General features: G+C 41.9%; 1 protein-coding gene across 4 annotated transcripts in view; it reads left to right on the plus strand.

Moving 5' to 3' along the window:
* The window catches only part of KCNQ1 (potassium voltage-gated channel subfamily Q member 1), a 78,506-nt gene that overhangs the window by 29,099 nt on the left and 31,381 nt on the right, over positions 1-18,026 (plus strand). For all 4 annotated transcript variants that reach the window (XM_032948987.2, XM_076065339.1, XM_076065335.1 and 1 more), the window contains 6 exons: positions 11,020-11,146; positions 11,814-11,892; positions 12,693-12,789; positions 13,986-14,120; positions 16,617-16,727; positions 17,435-17,530. In XM_032948987.2, coding sequence (XP_032804878.2) covers positions 11,020-11,146; positions 11,814-11,892; positions 12,693-12,789; positions 13,986-14,120; positions 16,617-16,727; positions 17,435-17,530 — 645 coding nt within the window. The remainder of the gene's footprint in view (positions 1-11,019; positions 11,147-11,813; positions 11,893-12,692; positions 12,790-13,985; positions 14,121-16,616; positions 16,728-17,434; positions 17,531-18,026) is intronic.

Below are 18,026 nucleotides of genomic sequence, written 5' to 3' on the forward strand. Positions count from 1 at the left end.
TTGCCAGGAAGGGTAAAAACCTATGCTTGTTTTTCATCATTTTGATACTGGCAAAGAGGGTCGCATAGATCCTCTATAATATAGTTTTTTTTTGGGTTACAACGCTTAAATGTAAATGTGTCGTTAAACCCATCACCACCTGACATAGCCAATTAGTAAGGTTTGTCACGTAAACAAAACATGCCAATTATTTTCTAGTACAGCACACCGGTGTGTTGGAGAGTAAACCCACAGCATTTAGAATTCTAGTACGACGTTGCGCCAGTAGTTACAACCAGCCTTATCAGGCGACAGCCAGAGTTGTGGAGAAATCCTTCTGTTTCAGTCTCATATTTATACGATTCAACCGAAAAAAAACCTCACTTATGGATAATATTAGCCGTGTAAGCCGACAGAGCTCCTCCACTCTTTCACTGGAAACAGATGGGAGTACCTACATTTTACACACGTGACCTGCTGATAAAACCATGGTGTTACCCTTTTACACTGCTCTATGTAGGATATCCATTACTTCGGTACTAGTCGATTAATGTTTGTGCCTCCTCTTGCTGACCGATTTTTTGTGGGTCGTTTTGTTTTTGGTGTTTCGGGCTGGAAACCAAATGAATTGGATATTTTAAAATAATAATTGCTGGAAACACTGCCAAACAGCTCATTAATTCGGTGGATTGGGGGGGGGGTATAGAGAGGGGGAAAAAAACCCCTAAAAATGCATCACTGAGTGGGATAGGGTTGTGAGCAGGCCTGCCTCCATTGTGGCTCAAAATAAACACAGGATGTTAAAGCTCCACTGTTATTAACTGCCTTAATCTGTCCCATGCTGAGTTACATTCATGCCGCTCCCCACCCCTAACCCCTCATTGCACCCACCGGCCCTCTCGGGACGCCACCACGGTTAGGACGTGGGCGACAGACAGAATAGGCATGGTCTGCATGGGGCGGAAGTTATTTTAGATGCGTAACCTCGGCAACCCGTACAATGGGTTGCTGAGGTCATTAGGACAGAAAGGCACAAGGTTGTCTTTTTTTTCCTGACTGGAGATAATCCTGCACTATATATGTATTCTTTTGAAAGCTTTGATAACTACCTCGAGCTTAAACTTCAGCCGCATGAAGAATGATGATGTGTTTCATGCCTTGACAGTTTCGGATATTAAAAAAGCATCGTTGTGGATCAATCTAAGCACTGTACGAAGTATGGTTTAGCACAACGATAAGAGGTTATTCTAAATAACTCCATTGTCTGGGTTCACACTTTGAAATGCAATACTGCGAGAAAATGTTTCCTTATTTAACGATTTTTTGCCTTCCTAATCAAACAAAACTGCTTTGTGTGTTCAATACGTAATGTTTGATGAGCAATTCATGCTTCGGCCATTAGAAACCAGGTGTGTTCAGCAGAACTATATTAGAAAATAAAATACATTATTTGGTGGCAACTGCAGTGGCGCACAAATCACAAAAAACTCAACATTTGTCAATAGTATTTGTAGGCAGTGTATAGAAAGAACAAAGCTGCTTGTTAATATTTTCCTTGAACAAGCCCCTTGTCTTCTGTATTGATCAAGGTTGTGTGCGAATGCTAATGGCTGCTACAGTGAGGGAAACATGTATTTGATCCCCTGCTGATTCTGTACGTTTGCCCACTGACAAGAAATGATCAGTCTATAATTTTAATGGTAGGTTTATTTGAACAGTGAGAGACAGAAAAACAACAAAAAAATCCAGAAAACAACCAAAAATCCAGAAAAACGCATGTCAAAAATGTTATAAATTGACTTGCCTTTTAATGAGGGAAATAAGTATTTGACCCCCTCTCAATCAGAAAGATTTCTGGCTCCGAGGTGTCTTTTATACAGGTAACGAGCTGAGATTAGGAGCACACTCTTAAAGGGAGTGCTCCTAATCTCAGCTTAGAATATTATTGTGTTATTTTATTTTATCAATTTATTATTTTATTCTCATTCTGCGTGACTTTACTGAAAGAACCAAAGAAGATCATCTCAGCTTGTTACCTGTATAAAAGACGCCTGTCCACAGAAGCAATCAATCAGACTCCAAACTCTCCACCATGGCTAAGACCAAAGAGCTCTCCAAGGATGTCAGGGACAAGATTGTAGACCTACACAAGGCTGGAATGGGCTACAAGACCATTGTCAAGCTGCTTGGTGAGAAAGTGACAACAGTTGGTGCGATTATTCGCAAAAGGAAGAAACACAAAAGAACTGTCAATCTCCCTCGGCCTGGGGCTCCATGCAAGATCTCACCTCGTGAAGTTGCAATGATCATGAGAACGGTGAGGAATCAGCCCAGAACTACACGGGAGGATCTTGTCAATGATCTCAAGGCAGCTGGGACCATAGTCACCAAGAAAACAATTGGTAACACACTATGCCGTGAAGGACTGAAATCCTGCAGCGTCTGCAAGGTCTCCCTGCTCAAGAAACCACATATACATGCCCGTCTGAAGGTTGCCAATGAACATCTGAATGATTCAGAGGACAACTGGGTGAAAGTGTTGTGGTCAGATGAGACCAAAATGGAGCTCTTTGGCATCAACTCAACTTGCCGTGTTTGGAGGAGGAGGAATGCTGCCTATGACCCCAAGAACACCATCCCCACCGTCAAACATGGAGGTGGAAACATTATGCTTTTGGGGTGTTTTTCTGCTAAGGGAACAGGACAACTTCACCGCATCAAAGGGACGATGGACGGGGCCATGTACCGTCAAATCTTGGGTGAGAACCTCCTTCCCTCAGCCAGGGCATTGAAAATGGGTCGTGGATGGGTATTCCAGCATGACAATGACCCAAAACACACGGCCAAGGCAACAAAGGAGTGGTTCAAGAAGAAGCACATTAAGGTCCTGGAGTGGCCTAGCCAGTCTCCAGACCTTAATCCCATAGAAAATCTGTGGAGGGAGCTGAAGGTTCGAGTTGCCAAACGTCAGCCTCGAAACCTTAATGACTTGGAGAAGATCTGCAAAGAGGAGTGGGACAAAATCCCTCCTGAGATGTGTGGAAACCTGGTGGCCAACTACAAGAAACGTCTGACCTCTGTGATTGCCAACAAGGGTTTTGCCACCAAGTACTAAGTCATGTTTTGCAGAGGGATCAAATACTTATTTCCCTCATTAAAATGCAAATCAATTTACAACATTTTTGACATGCGTTTTTCTGGATTTTTTTGTTGTTATTCTGTCTCTCACTGTTCAAATAAACCTACCATTAAACTCATAGACTGATTATTTCTTTGTCAGTGGGCAAACGTACAAAATCAGCAGGGGATCAAATACTTTTTTCCCTCACTGTACATGTGCGAGCACTTGAACCGCACACACACATCGATACAATGTGCACTGTCTATATGTCCTCTAAAGTAACCGCATTTCAAGACAGACTGCACAACAGTGGCATATAGGCATCATGGTTGAAAAGGAGTCATTTACAGTCGTTATGTTATTGTAATTAATAGTGTCATTCATAGGTAGATGTGACGAGGAAGGTCATGAGCTTGGACTTGAACAGGGGTAAGAGTGAGTAGCACAGTTGCCCTCTTCACCCTTGCCAGCTGCGCTCACTGCTCATGGCTTTTAGAATTTCACAATGTTGTAACAAAAAAAAACCTTTCACATAATATGTGGATTATTGTATTTTTCCAGTGTTTTTTTCCCCTCCCAGAAGTTCTCAGTGGGAATTGTCGCGGTCAAAATTCCAGTTGTGGTTTGTGCGTTGTATACTGCGGTTATGCAGGCACATCTTGTGATGCTGCTAAATTGCTGTTTGCATTGAAGCGCTCCTAAAGGGGCCCACATTCAGTTACAACTGAATATCGTACATCTGTACTACTGAAGAAAACACAATTTGAGGGTGGAATCTGATTCATTGTAAAGCTTATGAGAGGAGTGGAGGTGCAGTGGTTAGTGCAGTGCAATCTAAATCCAGTTATCCGTGTTTGATTTCAGGCCAAGTCTAACATCAGTGGTGAGTCATGTCTGAACCACTCACACTGACAAAGCTCCAGGAGTGGATTGACAAAGGGCTGACATTTAGTTTTTAGAGACATTGAATCCTATCGTGTATATTTGAAAACGTGGGTGGGATTGGTGGTGAGGTTGAGTACATCGTATATGTGGTTTTAACTATGGGATGAAGTCAGTTGGGAATATGACACTTAAAGCATCGCACTAAATTACTGTTCAGATACTGCAATGAGAAATAATGGTGAGTGATGTGTAATTGCACTCGGTGAGCTGGGTGAGATTCCTAGCTAGACACAGCAGTGGTACGTAACACTCTATATGCAGACTTGGCTTTGGCCTCACGTACTTCCTCATAGCCTTAAATGCTCATCTCTTACATGTGTCAACATCACAAATTGGTGTGCTGTTTATAAAGATATGAAATACACGGTATCTACATTAGGCATCTGTACTCGTCGTCTAACGATGGCTAACCATTGAACAAAGACGGTGGTCACTGCATCGCACGTTTTCAGATGCGCTTCTGCGGCCGTCCAAAATGCTCTTCCTTCCGATATTAAGAAGCCACTGAAGCTATGCAATTTCAAATGTAGATCGAAAACTCATTTTCTTTACGACTGCTTTTTGTGTTTAGTTTATTGTCCTTTCCCCTGCACTTCAGATTAGCATGGTTGGCTACGTACTGTGCGGAATAAGTTTAACAAACGTACAATGTCAGTTAAACTCGATTTCTATGCTGATGAAACGTGCATCGATTTGTGCATATGAAAATCTATTTATACATTTTTTTTGCAAATGCTACATTTATACTAATGAAGTAAACAAAGCCATGAACAACAAAACAATATAAACAATACGGTGAATGTGAGACAAGATGGAATCAATCCTTGCTGAAATGAAATGCGACTCGGAATTGTGAATTAATCCCAAATGTCGAATATGCAACATTCTTTCTTAAAGCACTCTAATCAAAGCAAACATCAAGGTTATATATCATACTCGTATAATGTTAGGATATCAAGACAATGTGTTCATATTTTCAGAGTATGTGGGATGAATTGTGTATCGTGAAAACTTATGAAACCAGTGACTGATGTATTGTTGTCCACTCGGTCTTGTACTTATATTACTAAGCTTAATGTAGTAACTCTCAACGTCAGTGTTACTATCATACCGTATATTTCGTATGGAAAATTGTGGTTTAACGCGAGCCAAACATTACGTTCCATCGACTTATTCGTGATCTCATTCTCAAAGATTTGACCAATCCTTCTTATGCACTATTCATATATACATGCAGCATATACGTTTATGTATGCAGATATATTTTTTGACAATATTCCCACTATGATTTTTTCTCTTTTCTAAGAACTGATTTGATTATAACCATATGTGGAAAACATTATGTCTATATTTTTTTACTTGGGCCTGTGTCAAATTTAACAATGTTGAAAAAATAGGGCATCAATTTGAAGCATTGCAGACGAATTGACCATTCTCAAAACAGAGCTGGGTGTTTTTATAAAGGGCTTTTAAAAGTGCGTGCTGATTGTGACGGATAGGAGAGACTGCGGCTGGATGTGCCAACCTCAGAACCTTGGCTGGAAATTCGCTGAGCTCTGCACTTACCATAATCAGGCCAGACAACTCTCCTTCTCCCTTCTACCGTGCACGAAAAACCCAAACACATCGAGTGAAATGAGCCCACAGGATGGGCGGAGGACAAGGGGGGGTAGGGATAAGGGCCCATGAGCGTGCGGTGCCAGACTCTTGGCTCCAAACATTGTTGTTTGGGCTTTTTTTTGGCTTTCCAGGTCTTAACTCCAGAGGGACAGTCTTCTGCTGTGCCTGACTCTCTGAGCAGCCTCATTTTACTGGGGGTTGGGGAGGGTTCTCTAAACTGGAAGTAAAGTAGTTGTTCTCTTTAAAAAGCAGAATCCACCAGTGAGCCATTTTGTAAAGCATACCATTCATATGGAGTTATACAGTATTTATCACGAATATTTGAGTTATTGTGTTATTTGTGCTGATTGCATGAGGAAGTGTGGAATAATGAATAATGCTATATTTTACTTGTATGTGGTTCAGTGTAATGTGAGTTTATTCTGGTAGAAATATGTGTATGTGAAAGTGTATTCAAAACAAGTTTTGCCATTTGGAGAATCATAGGGCAGTTTAATTTTATACATAGACCTGATAGTCCAAGGAATTGGGATTTGTAACAGACACGGTGTATCTTTTGTGAATGAGAATGCCACTTATTTGTAGACAAAATATGTGCCGTCTTTGAGTCTTTTTTTATCAGGAGGGTCCTGCATTGGAATGCTTGGCCAATTCCAATAAAGGGGTGTGCTGTTTGTCGTGGGAGGGAAATTGGAGAAAACCTCCCACACATATGAGGGGGATAACACTCAAAACTCTGCATAGATATAGTAAGTACACAGAAATGCTGATTCCAATTAGTGGGAAAAAAAATCTCTGTGGACTGCAGCCATCTCTGTACTGCCATCTGCTGGGCCCATGTTGCTGTTGTGCACTTGTGGCCACCCATCCAAGTAGGAAGCAGACACCAAATCTGCTTAGCTTTCGAGATGCAACTAGATCGGTGTAACCAGAATTATTTGGTCATAGGAAACTTTAAGACAATATATTAACTAGCTGTACTACCTGGCTTCGCCCAGGACTTGGATTCACCACGCCCGGCCGCCTTTGTCTCCCCAGTGGCGATGTTGACACACCACACCACTTACTCGTTTGAGGCAGAGTCGACCCAGGGGAGGCCCAGGACCGGTTAAAATAATCGTCACCGGCTGTGGCCGTGAGCGGGAATCGAACTCGGGACGCCAGGTTCGTAGCGCAGCGCGCTAACCGCTACACTACAATGCGTTACGCTTCCACGTACGCGGGTCACGTGACAGATTTGACGTCACAGCTCACTTGCCGTGCAAAAAAAATAAATGCATTATTGAGCTCCCCCCCAAAATAAAGTGTATTTTTATAATTGTTGCATGGTGTACAGTCTGGAAAGTACCCATATGGCAAATTTCAAGTTTTTTGCATGTCGGGAAGTACACTAAACATTTTTAACAGATACACATAATCACAACTTTGCCTTTTATATATATGGAGATAACAACATTGTCATTACAATTATTTTAGATATTTGCTGAATTTGCAGATATGGTTAAATTTATATTGTAAAGTTTAATCAGGGACAAACTTTAGGATATACAATGTGACGCAACAAACAACTTGAATGCAGTTTGGACTGTATGAAGGCGATCAAATGAAGTGAAACCACCAAATGATACTCCAGGGATTATGGAAGAATTGATGTTCATGTGTGTAACTGTGAATGTGAAACGGAGCTGGGAATTCGATATCAATGAGTAATGCCAATTGTTGGCGACGAAGCCCATGTACGAGGCATGCGCTTCACTTGTTGAAACTACATTGGCGCAATTAAACAACTTTCCAGCACAAATAAATCATGTTCCATAATGAATCCGCTCAATTGCTTGAAAATTACTTTGTTTTTTCCCGTTTAAAAAAAAAATGTTTTCCAGTTTGAATTGTGCTCTTTGCTCCTGCACATTTTTTTCAGGATTCCTTGCTTACAAATAGATAAACTTTTTTTCATTAAATTGTAAGCTGAACAATGTAACCATATGTTCATGCATATTAAAATTTATGTTTGCATATATAATGGAAATATAATGGAAGGATGTAAGATTGAATAGTGCAAGTTTCTTAAAGCCTTCCCTCCCCCGCTCCAGAATCGGTTCATCTAGAAGTGTAAATGGGTACACCACGAGATATTCAATTGGTAGGTCGTGTGTGGTGAGGTCAAGTGTGGGTGCTCCCACCTCTTCCAATATGTATGGCCAGTGTGGAAGAGTAGGCCAAATACCCTCTGTTGGGGCTCTAGAGAGTTCCCATCTAGTGGAGGCTCTGCTGCTGGCAACTGGCGTGTGCAAGATATTGCACCTTTACCACCATGACGATACATTGCACGGTGAATATATAAAAGGCCGATGTGTATTACAAATATGTGTGTGTAGCTACAATACATTATATATCTCCTTGCAGATGTAGTAATTACATACCAAACTGCATCACCCTTCCTGTCTGTTATAATGAAATGTGCGTGCATTGTGGGTGCAGTACATAATGGTCCGTGTTCTTTGCGTGACTGGAACCAATATTCTCAGATTGTTTTCGTTCTCTGCCAGTGAAGATACCACGCTCTACGTCTTGTTATACAATCACCATTCCGAATGGAAGAAACGCTGTAAGATTTATAACGTCTAAGGTTCATCCCCTTGACCTTTAAAAGTCAAAACATTCTCTGGGCACGGTTGCACGCAGTCTTGTGTGTCTGGCAAATCGGATGAGTGATAATATATTTGGCCGACTGTTCGGTGATGCAGTTTGTTATGATGGCAGTTCCAACAAATCTCATGTTTTACACGTGCCTGGCTTGCGTGCTTCCAGAATCCTTCCATTGCCAAACTGTCAAGAGTTCCTTTACTTTGACAGCAACGTCGTGTCAAATGTGGAGACGTAGCATTGGTTCTTTGTGGTAGCACGACTAAAGAGGCTGTGTCGAATGCAGTGTACACACACAGACATAGGTGCCGCATAGACTGTGGTTTGTTTAAAGTACGAGTCTTCATGGTAATCGTGGAGCTGGTGTATATTAACCTTTACTTTTTTGCATTTAAACATATAGCGGTTTGTGCAATATACATTTCATATGAGACTTAGAGAACACTTTTAATATCCTATTTGGAATGGTTTAACTCATTATATATACACACCACAGAATGGAAAAATAAGGTTAAAATGTTTTCCGACAACTTTTAATGCATCGCTAACTAAATGGAATGTGTATTTTTTTTGGAAAATATATCTGGATTTTTCCATTGCAAAGTGTATCGTCTCGTCCGTTTGTCTTTCCTCTGGGCAATGTTTTTCATTTTGACGACTGTAATTTCCCCCTCATATAAGCCATGCCATGCATGGCATGGCATTCAGACTCCCCCCTCTGCAATCAGTTAGTACCAGGTTTCAATCCCTCTGGCATGGGCTCGCAGCTTGACCAAACCGAATTGGCGAAATGCCAGCCAGCTTTGAATGTATTTCATATCCCGTGGTCCAGCACAGCCAGAACTTGAAAATTGGCTATCGGGACTTGCACATTTAGTCAGCCGGGAGAGAGAGGGAAAAAACAAACTTAGTTAAAGTTTTAAGTTTGAATTGTTACTGTCGCTTTTGATTTTGCTTTCTTGCTGCTGTTGTTAATGCAGTTGTTTTTTCACGTAAAGTTGTCATACTTCATAATCATTCTTATAATGGGTTATACATCTAATAATAATAATGAAAAATATTAATTTACAGTCTTCTGCTAGAATAAGGTATTTTATGCCACGTCAGTTTGTGGTTTGCTTGAGGATATATCACCATAATGGTCTGTGCGAGTTGGTGAACGAGTGGGAGGCTAAGGACCGGTTCGGGTATCACTCGCTCACTGGTGTGAGCTGCTGCTAGGAATCAAACTAGGTCGCCAACTTCATATCGCAGTGTGATAACCACTTATTACACTTATTAAATCTTACATTGAACACGATTGAACAATTTGTCGCTCTTTTTTAAGTTTTGGTTACATTCGTTAATTATCGGTATTATGTTGTTTATCCGAGGAAGCCTCACTGAGTCTAAAGACTCTTTTTCAGGAGGGTCCTGCCACGTTTTTGCAGTAGGGAGTGATTTTACTGCTGTGTGTAATCCCAATTAAGTAATTTCCATGTTATTTACCAGCATTTTATTTGTTTATTTTCCCAAATGTGAATGCTACCTTTGAACCAAAACTCAACATAGCTTTCCGTTGCATTTTTGGGCTGTTCGGCATGATGTCCCACATTCCGCCCCGTATGCTGGGAGCATCTTCAAGACCTGATTTCTTGGGAAACTGAACTCCTGGCACGTGGAGTGAAACTTTGGACATCATGGTGAATAACGCTGTGGCGCAACCAAAAACCACCAGAGAGCTGTACAGGGCAACTACGAACACCTAGATAGTTGTTGTAGTTGTACAAACCCTTGTGAGGAAATTGTGCTCAGTCATGGAGAGGAATGGCTGATAAAGCAGTCGACAATAATCTATCTCTCTACCAAAAAAATATATTCTTCCACAGCCTATGCTTATATATTTATTTAGAAGAATCAAATTGTAACTGGCAAATTCTGTACTGGTTTCAACTTTTTTAGGTTCCCCAGCACTCTTATTACCCACGATGCTCCATGGCTGCACATGAGCTTGTGTACGCATTTGTCCTGTTTCGTTGCTTGGTTTTTGTTTCTTACATCTGACAATTTAGCAGGGCCTGACTGAAACCAGTTGAGGATTTGCCTTCTTAAACTAACGCTGATGGAAAACCGGAGGATTTGCCTTCTTAAACCAACGCTGATGGAAAACCGGAGGATTTGCCTTCTTAACCAACGCTGATGGAAAACCGATGTATTATACCCACAGGGTGATGGACTATAAAAAAGACAATGGCAGAGCTAAGGACTCTTCTCTGTTTATTGTTGAATAACTTTGACGTGCGTGAATCAAGAGGCTAGATCCTGGCGAATAATGACGATTCAGTTTGAAGGTTGTTCCAGTGCCAGTGGTCGATAAAAAAAATGTAGTTGAAAAACTGCAATGATAATTGTTGACAACATAGAGCAGTGTTCTTCATTGCAATGCCCCAGGGGCCACTGGTGGCACCTGGTGGCCTTTAGTGCGGACCCCAACAATACACAAATGTGAAAACACCCCTTGCATGTGGTTTGGCGGCACTCATACTGATGTTTTATCCGCGAAAGTGCCCCCCCCCAACCCCTCTGAAAATGAGTAAAGAGCACTGAAGTGGTTGATTGTCAGAATAAGACAATAAATGTGGCTCTTACAATGCCAGTCGTTGCCAAACGATCATGACCTTCACATGGATAAATTCCATTGACTCTTGAGCATGGCGTTCACCTTTCAGGAAATAGCACTGGTGGTCTTCTTTGGGGTGGAGTACCTGGTGCGTCTGTGGTCAGCCGGCTGCAGGAGCAAGTACGTGGGTGTGATGGGACGCGTCCGCTTTGCTCACAAGCCCATCTCCATCATCGGTGAGTGTCAGCACTGCCCTGGTTCTCTCTGCCATGCGACCTGCCCAAACACTCCTTGTCACTTTCTGGCAGCGTTTCATGAGTCCTTGTGTGTACGCGCAGAAGTCATGTTTTCAAGAAGTGAAGTCCACAGTATTATTTATAATAATTGTTATCTCTTTGGTCGAAATAATTCACTGATAAGCTTAGATCAAATCACCTGACGAAACATATCGCCTTCATTTATCTGTCCCTCCACATGAAAAATAAACGATTTTTTACACTTCCTGTCAACTACAAAGCATCCTGGGAGCGCATGATTTCAGCAGTGTTGGCGGAGTACAAGCATAGTTGAAAAACAAACCTTGCCAACGGAATTGTATATTTTTTTTATTTTTGACTGAGCAATGACGCAGTAATTGGAGTGCTGCGCTCCGAAAACCTTACAACCTGAGTGTGATTTATGGTCATGGCTATATCGGTGGCGAGTGATATCTGAACTTATATTAGGACCTTCTTTCACCAACCCGCATTGATCAGCGCGTGGTGGAGTATTGTTAAACAGCTTCCATGACCGACAGAGCATGGGGAGGCCTTTATTCAACGGTAAGTTGACAAAAGGGCTCAACTATTATTGAGTCTCTCTCTCTAAATTGCAAGAGGAATGTGAACCCTTTGTTTCTTACAGATCTCGTGGTAGTGGTGGCTTCCATCATTGTCTTGTGTGTGGGCTCCAACGGGCAGGTATTTGCAACCTCTGCCATAAGGTGATCACACCCCCTTTATTGCATTTGGTTTTACAATTAAGATTGAATTGCTGTAAGATTACGCTACAGATATCTGCAGATTGAAAAAAAATAACATACTAAACTGTTGCGATGTATCCATAGATTCACTTCCTGTATGATGTGTACATAATTAAAGTTCACAATTGTATAAAATTAGCGTCGGTCTCCTTTGCACCGTCTTATTTGTATTTGCTGACTCGCATGTTCATTTTACTGGCCCAAAATAAATAAAAAATTCACGTGAATTACCAATTCTCCTAAGCACAATTCAGCACATGCATCCTGAATGTAAGAATCGATTTGAATCAACGAATTATTGCGTCTCATGAACATGTATTACTTACATTACTCTCATGCATTACAGCCTTGATGAAACGGTGAGCAAAAAGGGCATGTGTTGTTAACATACGGTATAGGGTGATCCATGTATAGATGTGTCCGACCAATGTCAATACACGTATTAAATCAACGCACTTATTCATTCTTCGCGCTTTAATATATTTATTCACCCGTCGAGAAGAAAGTGAGAGGGCCATTAGGAATGAGTGGGACATCGATAAATACATCACCCTGCTTCACACTACTGTACTGGTACAAAACCTACTCCTCTTGACAGCGTTTCATAACCAACACAACCGGACGCTTGTGAAGCGCCCGAAACGCCGTGATTTCTTTATTTTATACCTACGCGACTTTACCGAAAGAACCAAAGAGTAAGGACAAAGTTGATTTCGCGGCAAGGCAACTAAAAGGACGTCTGTCTCTGCGTGGCCTTGCAGGGGCATTCGCTTCCTGCAGATATTGCGCATGTTGCACGTCGACCGACAAGGAGGTACCTGGAGGCTCCTGGGCTCCGTCGTCTTCATCCACCGGCAGGTGAGGGCACTTGGAGACTGAGAGCTCGCTGACCGCCCCCTTCACCCTTGGTTTCTTGTCTCCGGTGGAAGAGCTGGCATTCTTCTCTCGATGTGTGGGTTCTCTGTTGCGTAATTCCCTTCAGTCAATGCACTGCTGGATGAAGGCCTCACCGTGGCTTGCGGGTCTTTGGGGGTGGTGTTAATTGACCATACTTCACCAAATTGGTCAGTGAGGGTTGGTGAAGTCGGGGAACGTTAAAAAATAAACGGCCCCCGTGATTGACACAGCATGCGGAGGCCTTCATCCAACAGTGTATTGACAAAGGGCTGTGAAATATGATTTATCTAATAATAGGGGTTTCCCCTTGTTTCTGGAAACAAAACTGAAACCTTTTTACGAGGAATCATGTTACTGCATTAACCACAATACTTGTGGTCAAAATGCAAACAAAAAACACTGATAATATATGCATTGTCCTTGAAACTGATTGGTCCACACCAGAGACGGCTTTCTTTTGAGCCTCATCTCAATTGATGCTAGACCAGAGGACGCCAAAAGGTGTACAGCTCAAAGACAATGCACTATCAAAGTAATGAGGGCTCGGGGTAAGCATCTACATCATTAGACCTCCTTTGCCAGTGCCAAAATATAATAATATGGTTTTTCCCCTTTTTTTCTGGAAACAAAACTGAAACCTTTTTACAAGGAATCATGTGTGCATCAATTGAGACGAGGCTCAAAAGAAAGCCGTCTCTGGTGTGGACCAATCAGTTTCAAGGACAATGCATATATTATCAGTGTGTTTTTTGTTTGCATTTGACCACAAGTATTGTGGTTAATGCACACATGATTCTATTGTAAAAAGGTTTCAGTTTTGTTGCCAGAAAAAAAAGGGGAAAAACCCTATTATATTTTGGTACTGGCAAAGGAGGTCTAATGATGTAGATGATGTATATAATTTAATATATGTAGGCTAATTCAACTTTGGGTGAAGGGAGTTTACGTTATTTTATAACGCAGAAAGTGTGCACATTTATATTTAGCACCTGCAAGAGAATAATTATGATCTGATGTCATTATTACATGTGTTGTGGGTTTAATGTCATGAAGCTATGGGAATTAGATTATGCATGATGGTACCTGGTTTCAATACACACAAATGTGGCTAAGTGAGGTTTGCTTATGTTTTTTCTTTATTTTCTTCTTTCACCCAGGAGCTGATAACGACTCTGTACATTGGCTTCCTGGGTCTCATATTCTCATCGTACTTTGTGTACCTGGCCGAGAAGGATGAAGCCAGGGAGAAGAATGAATTTGCCAGCTATGCTGACGCACTTTGGTGGGGGGTGGTGAGTCACAATTTTGCATTAATGAAAGACTGCCCTTATTTAAAATCTGAGAGATCATTACACGAACATTGTCCATGCATGTCTGTCTGTGTAAGGCTTTCTCTGTTTATGTGTCTCTGTGTCTTTCTGTCTATCTGTCAATTTGTCTGTCTGTGTGTCTTTGTTTGTCCATCTGTCTTTGTTTAGCTGTCTGTGTTTGTTTTTCGCTGAAGGCCACTCCGCCTAAATATCAGTCTTCTTTAAACACAACAGAAATGTGTTTTTTCACTCCTTATCAGTGAATACAAAAGAATAATATTTTTTTAATATTTAGATACTTTTTACTCGTGACTTGCTAATAACGTGTGGCAAGTGTATTAATTTTCTAGCGTTAATTAGACTGAGCAGCAAAGCCTAATAGTATTTATATCACCCTGCAAACCTAGGCATGTCCTTGCCAAAAGCTAAAACTGTAAACTAAACTATTTTTTTTATTGTACCAGGTAAGACCCACTGAGCTATATATATATCTCTTTTACAGAAGCGACCTGGCCACAAATGATGGCTCAACGAAGTGGCTTATGTGGAAATTTATAGCAGCCAAATACTCTAAACACATGTTTCTAAATGTGCTGGGAAAAAAAACCTGAGGACCTGGAGAAAAATCCCCGTGACCACGGGGAAAACATGCAAACTCCAAATAAATAGGCATCGGGGTTGGGATCGAATCCATGACCTCCTGCGTATTTGGCGAGATAGTTAACATCTCGCCACCGTGGCGCCCCTACATAGCTGTCCAAGGAAATAATAGCCCTGGGGATAGTAACGGTGGGGTGGCAGCTGGAAATAGTTGTGGGATCTCTGCCCTCTTCCAGAGTCTAGTATCATCCTGCCTAATTCAGCACACCTGATCCATGCACGTTTCTTTCACCAGATGCCATCGGGTAATAATAGGATGTAAACATTAGGTGGCAGTTTGTCGGTTTTGACAACAGTGTTTTACACAGAGTTTAAACACTTTGTGGACACTTGTATTAGGGTGCTTATTTTTGTAATGGGAAGTTCGGTTTTGCCTTACACGCGGCAAGGTTTTGTTTTGTTTTTCTGAGCAAAAAATGTTTGTACTACTGATTATAACTGATTGAATATATGGCACGTCGATAAATGAAATAGATGTGGACGAATAATTTAGTAGCAAAATATGTATTGTGTTAGTTACCTTATAAAACCAAAAATGGTGCATTTTTGCAAGTGGAAAATTTTTCATGTTTTTTTTTCCCCCCCACAGTACTAGTCCGCCCAAAGTTTGTATGTACAATCCATAATCACGTTTGCGGCAGTAAAACATCGCATACGTGCGACTTACCCTCAGAGACACGGATCGGCAGGTGTTTATGGTCTCCAAATACTGCAGCCTCGGCGAGAATAACAGTGCCGCCAATGCTGACTCTTTGAAAGTATTACTCCAGTTCTGATAAATAAATAAACGTGAAGATTTCACTCCACGCACAGACAGGCCGAGTGCGAGAGAGGAGCACGTTGAATTACATTGAATATTACGTTTATTTTCACGGGCCACGACACGCAGACATGTCTGGCCTTTGGGCTGATCCCCGTGGCCTTCCGGTGAGCCGTGTCAATCTCCACGCCAGGTCGCTGACGCAACAAAGGGCTCCATTGTGGCCATAGCGGTAGGAGTAATATAACTGCCAGCAGGGTTGAACGTAAAACAGGACACTGTAAAAGTCCATTTCTCAGCGTGAAGCAGGCAGCAGGCGGGCAGTCGGTCTCCACAGGGCAGCCGGACTCTGTGGGAAGTCGAATGAAATGGCGCTTCATTAAAAGCTTTGAACTCTTTGCCCGTTTGTAGTTTGGCTTAAGAAATACGAATAATACAAAAATGAAGGATTCATCCCTTTGAGACTTACATTTTCCACGTTATAAAGCTTAGTTATATTTACCCGACATTGTTCGTGCCGCGATTTACCGGGAAATTGTTTTGTGTAGCGACCTGCAGGAGACTGCACGTATTAGCTCGCCTTTATAAACTATTATTTTTATTCACTGAAAAAAAAATCAGTGATTTGCCCAAAAATATAAGTTAGATTTACGCAAAAAGATACTTTTTTTGACATATAAAAACAATGTTTTGCTTTAGTTACGTTTTTTCCTACTACATATTTTGTTTTTCTTAATTTGAGTCATGCGTAAAGCAAAGACATTTCCCTAGACGTGTGTGTACCATCGCTGTGGACATTACAAAATGTACCAAAATAAATACATTCCCTACAGCACTCGTCTGGCAGACTCGGGCTCTTTGTTATCAGGACAGTGGCGAGCTGCCTTCCAAACCCTCGACCGCAAACCTCACTTGCTTAGCCAGCAGTTTTTTTTTTAAGCCCTGGTGGGTTTTGTGGTGTACAGTATGGACCTTTATTTAATGTGTTGACGCCCGTTTGCAAGTCAAGCCCCCGTTTTTTTGCCTCTGGGCCCCCATCCCCCCATTCCCACACTAAGGTGACAGTGACGACGATAGGATATGGTGACAAGGTGCCACAGACCTGGATCGGCAAAACCATCGCATCTTGCTTCTCAGTGTTTGCCATCTCGTTTTTCGCCCTGCCTGCGGTGAGGACTCTCTTGCGATAACTCCACCGCACAAGTGACACTTTCCAGGGTTGGTGACACTTTCCAGGGTTGAGGACACCTGCCTTTCCTGGCCCGAGCTTCACACCACGAATTGGGTTACTCGCGTGATGGGCAGTGTGAAGATATTTGAGAGTTTTCAAAAGCGCGAATTGAAGTTTTGTTTAGGGTAACTGTCAAGTGATTTTCTCTCTCTGTCTATACCCTCCCCACCCCTTATTCTCATATAGCTGAGTCAACCAAATGCTTAAACATAGCACCTTATTCCCAATACAAGTGATATCACACCAAGCCGTGTTCATACGACCAGTATGGATTTAATTTATTTGCACCATAGTTTATTTTGGGAAAAAAACAGCCCACGAGGTTCTATTTAAGCATGTGGGCTTTTAGCGGCCTTTCCGTAAAGCCTTCATGGAAGGTCTTGTAAAGTATTCAGCACAAACACACGCACAAAAAACCCCCAGCTACGTGATCACGAGCTTGCCTCGATCGCTGCATGACGATAACGTGAGAGTGTACTCTTTTTTTTCTTCCAACAAATGACCCTTGGCGTGCATAAACACAACGCCCCAGGGGGGGCTGTCGTTCAGTGGGCACAGTTGACAGGTCCCCTGCGCCGCCAATTAAGCTACTTCCAACATGTTCGCATTTTCCGACCGTTCCATCGCAGTTGTCTCGTCTCGCAGGGTATACTTGGCTCGGGATTTGCCCTAAAAGTGCAACAAAAGCAGAGGCAGAAGCACTTCAACCGGCAAATCCCAGCGGCAGCGACCCTGATCCAGGTGCCCGCTTTAACTGTTTGATCGCACGCCAGAGAAGTCTTGATTGAGTTTGTGCTATGAACAAGGGCCATTGTATCAAAATGTTGCCGATTGTGTCTTTTGTTTTTTTAAGGCAGTGGCTATTGACGAATGCGTGAAGTTTTTCTGGAGCTATTTGCGCCACTGCCAATGCCGCAACGCCAAATAATATGCATTGAATTGTGTTTTGTAACGCCTTGGTGGATTTTAATTTAGTTGTCTTAATTAAAATTGCATTTAAACTCATCTGTCTTGACTACAGATGCAACTTATAACTGTACCAGAATATTTTCAGAGTGCTACATACAAGGCAATTCTCCTCCCCCCCCCACCACCACCAAAATCGAGTGGTTGGTTTGCCACACCTGTGTGTATTTTTTACATCCTATTCATAACTGCTGACAGCCCTGCTTTCAAGTCTATTCATGATGAAAATATAGCACTGCAATATATCTCTGGTCCATTCCAACTTGAGTTG

This window comes from Petromyzon marinus, chromosome 7 (genome assembly GCF_048934315.1).
Source record: "Petromyzon marinus isolate PM22_M1 ecotype Great Lakes invasive population chromosome 7, UKy_Petmar_22M1.pri1.0, whole genome shotgun sequence".
Classification (NCBI taxonomy): Eukaryota; Metazoa; Chordata; class Hyperoartia; order Petromyzontiformes; family Petromyzontidae; genus Petromyzon; species Petromyzon marinus.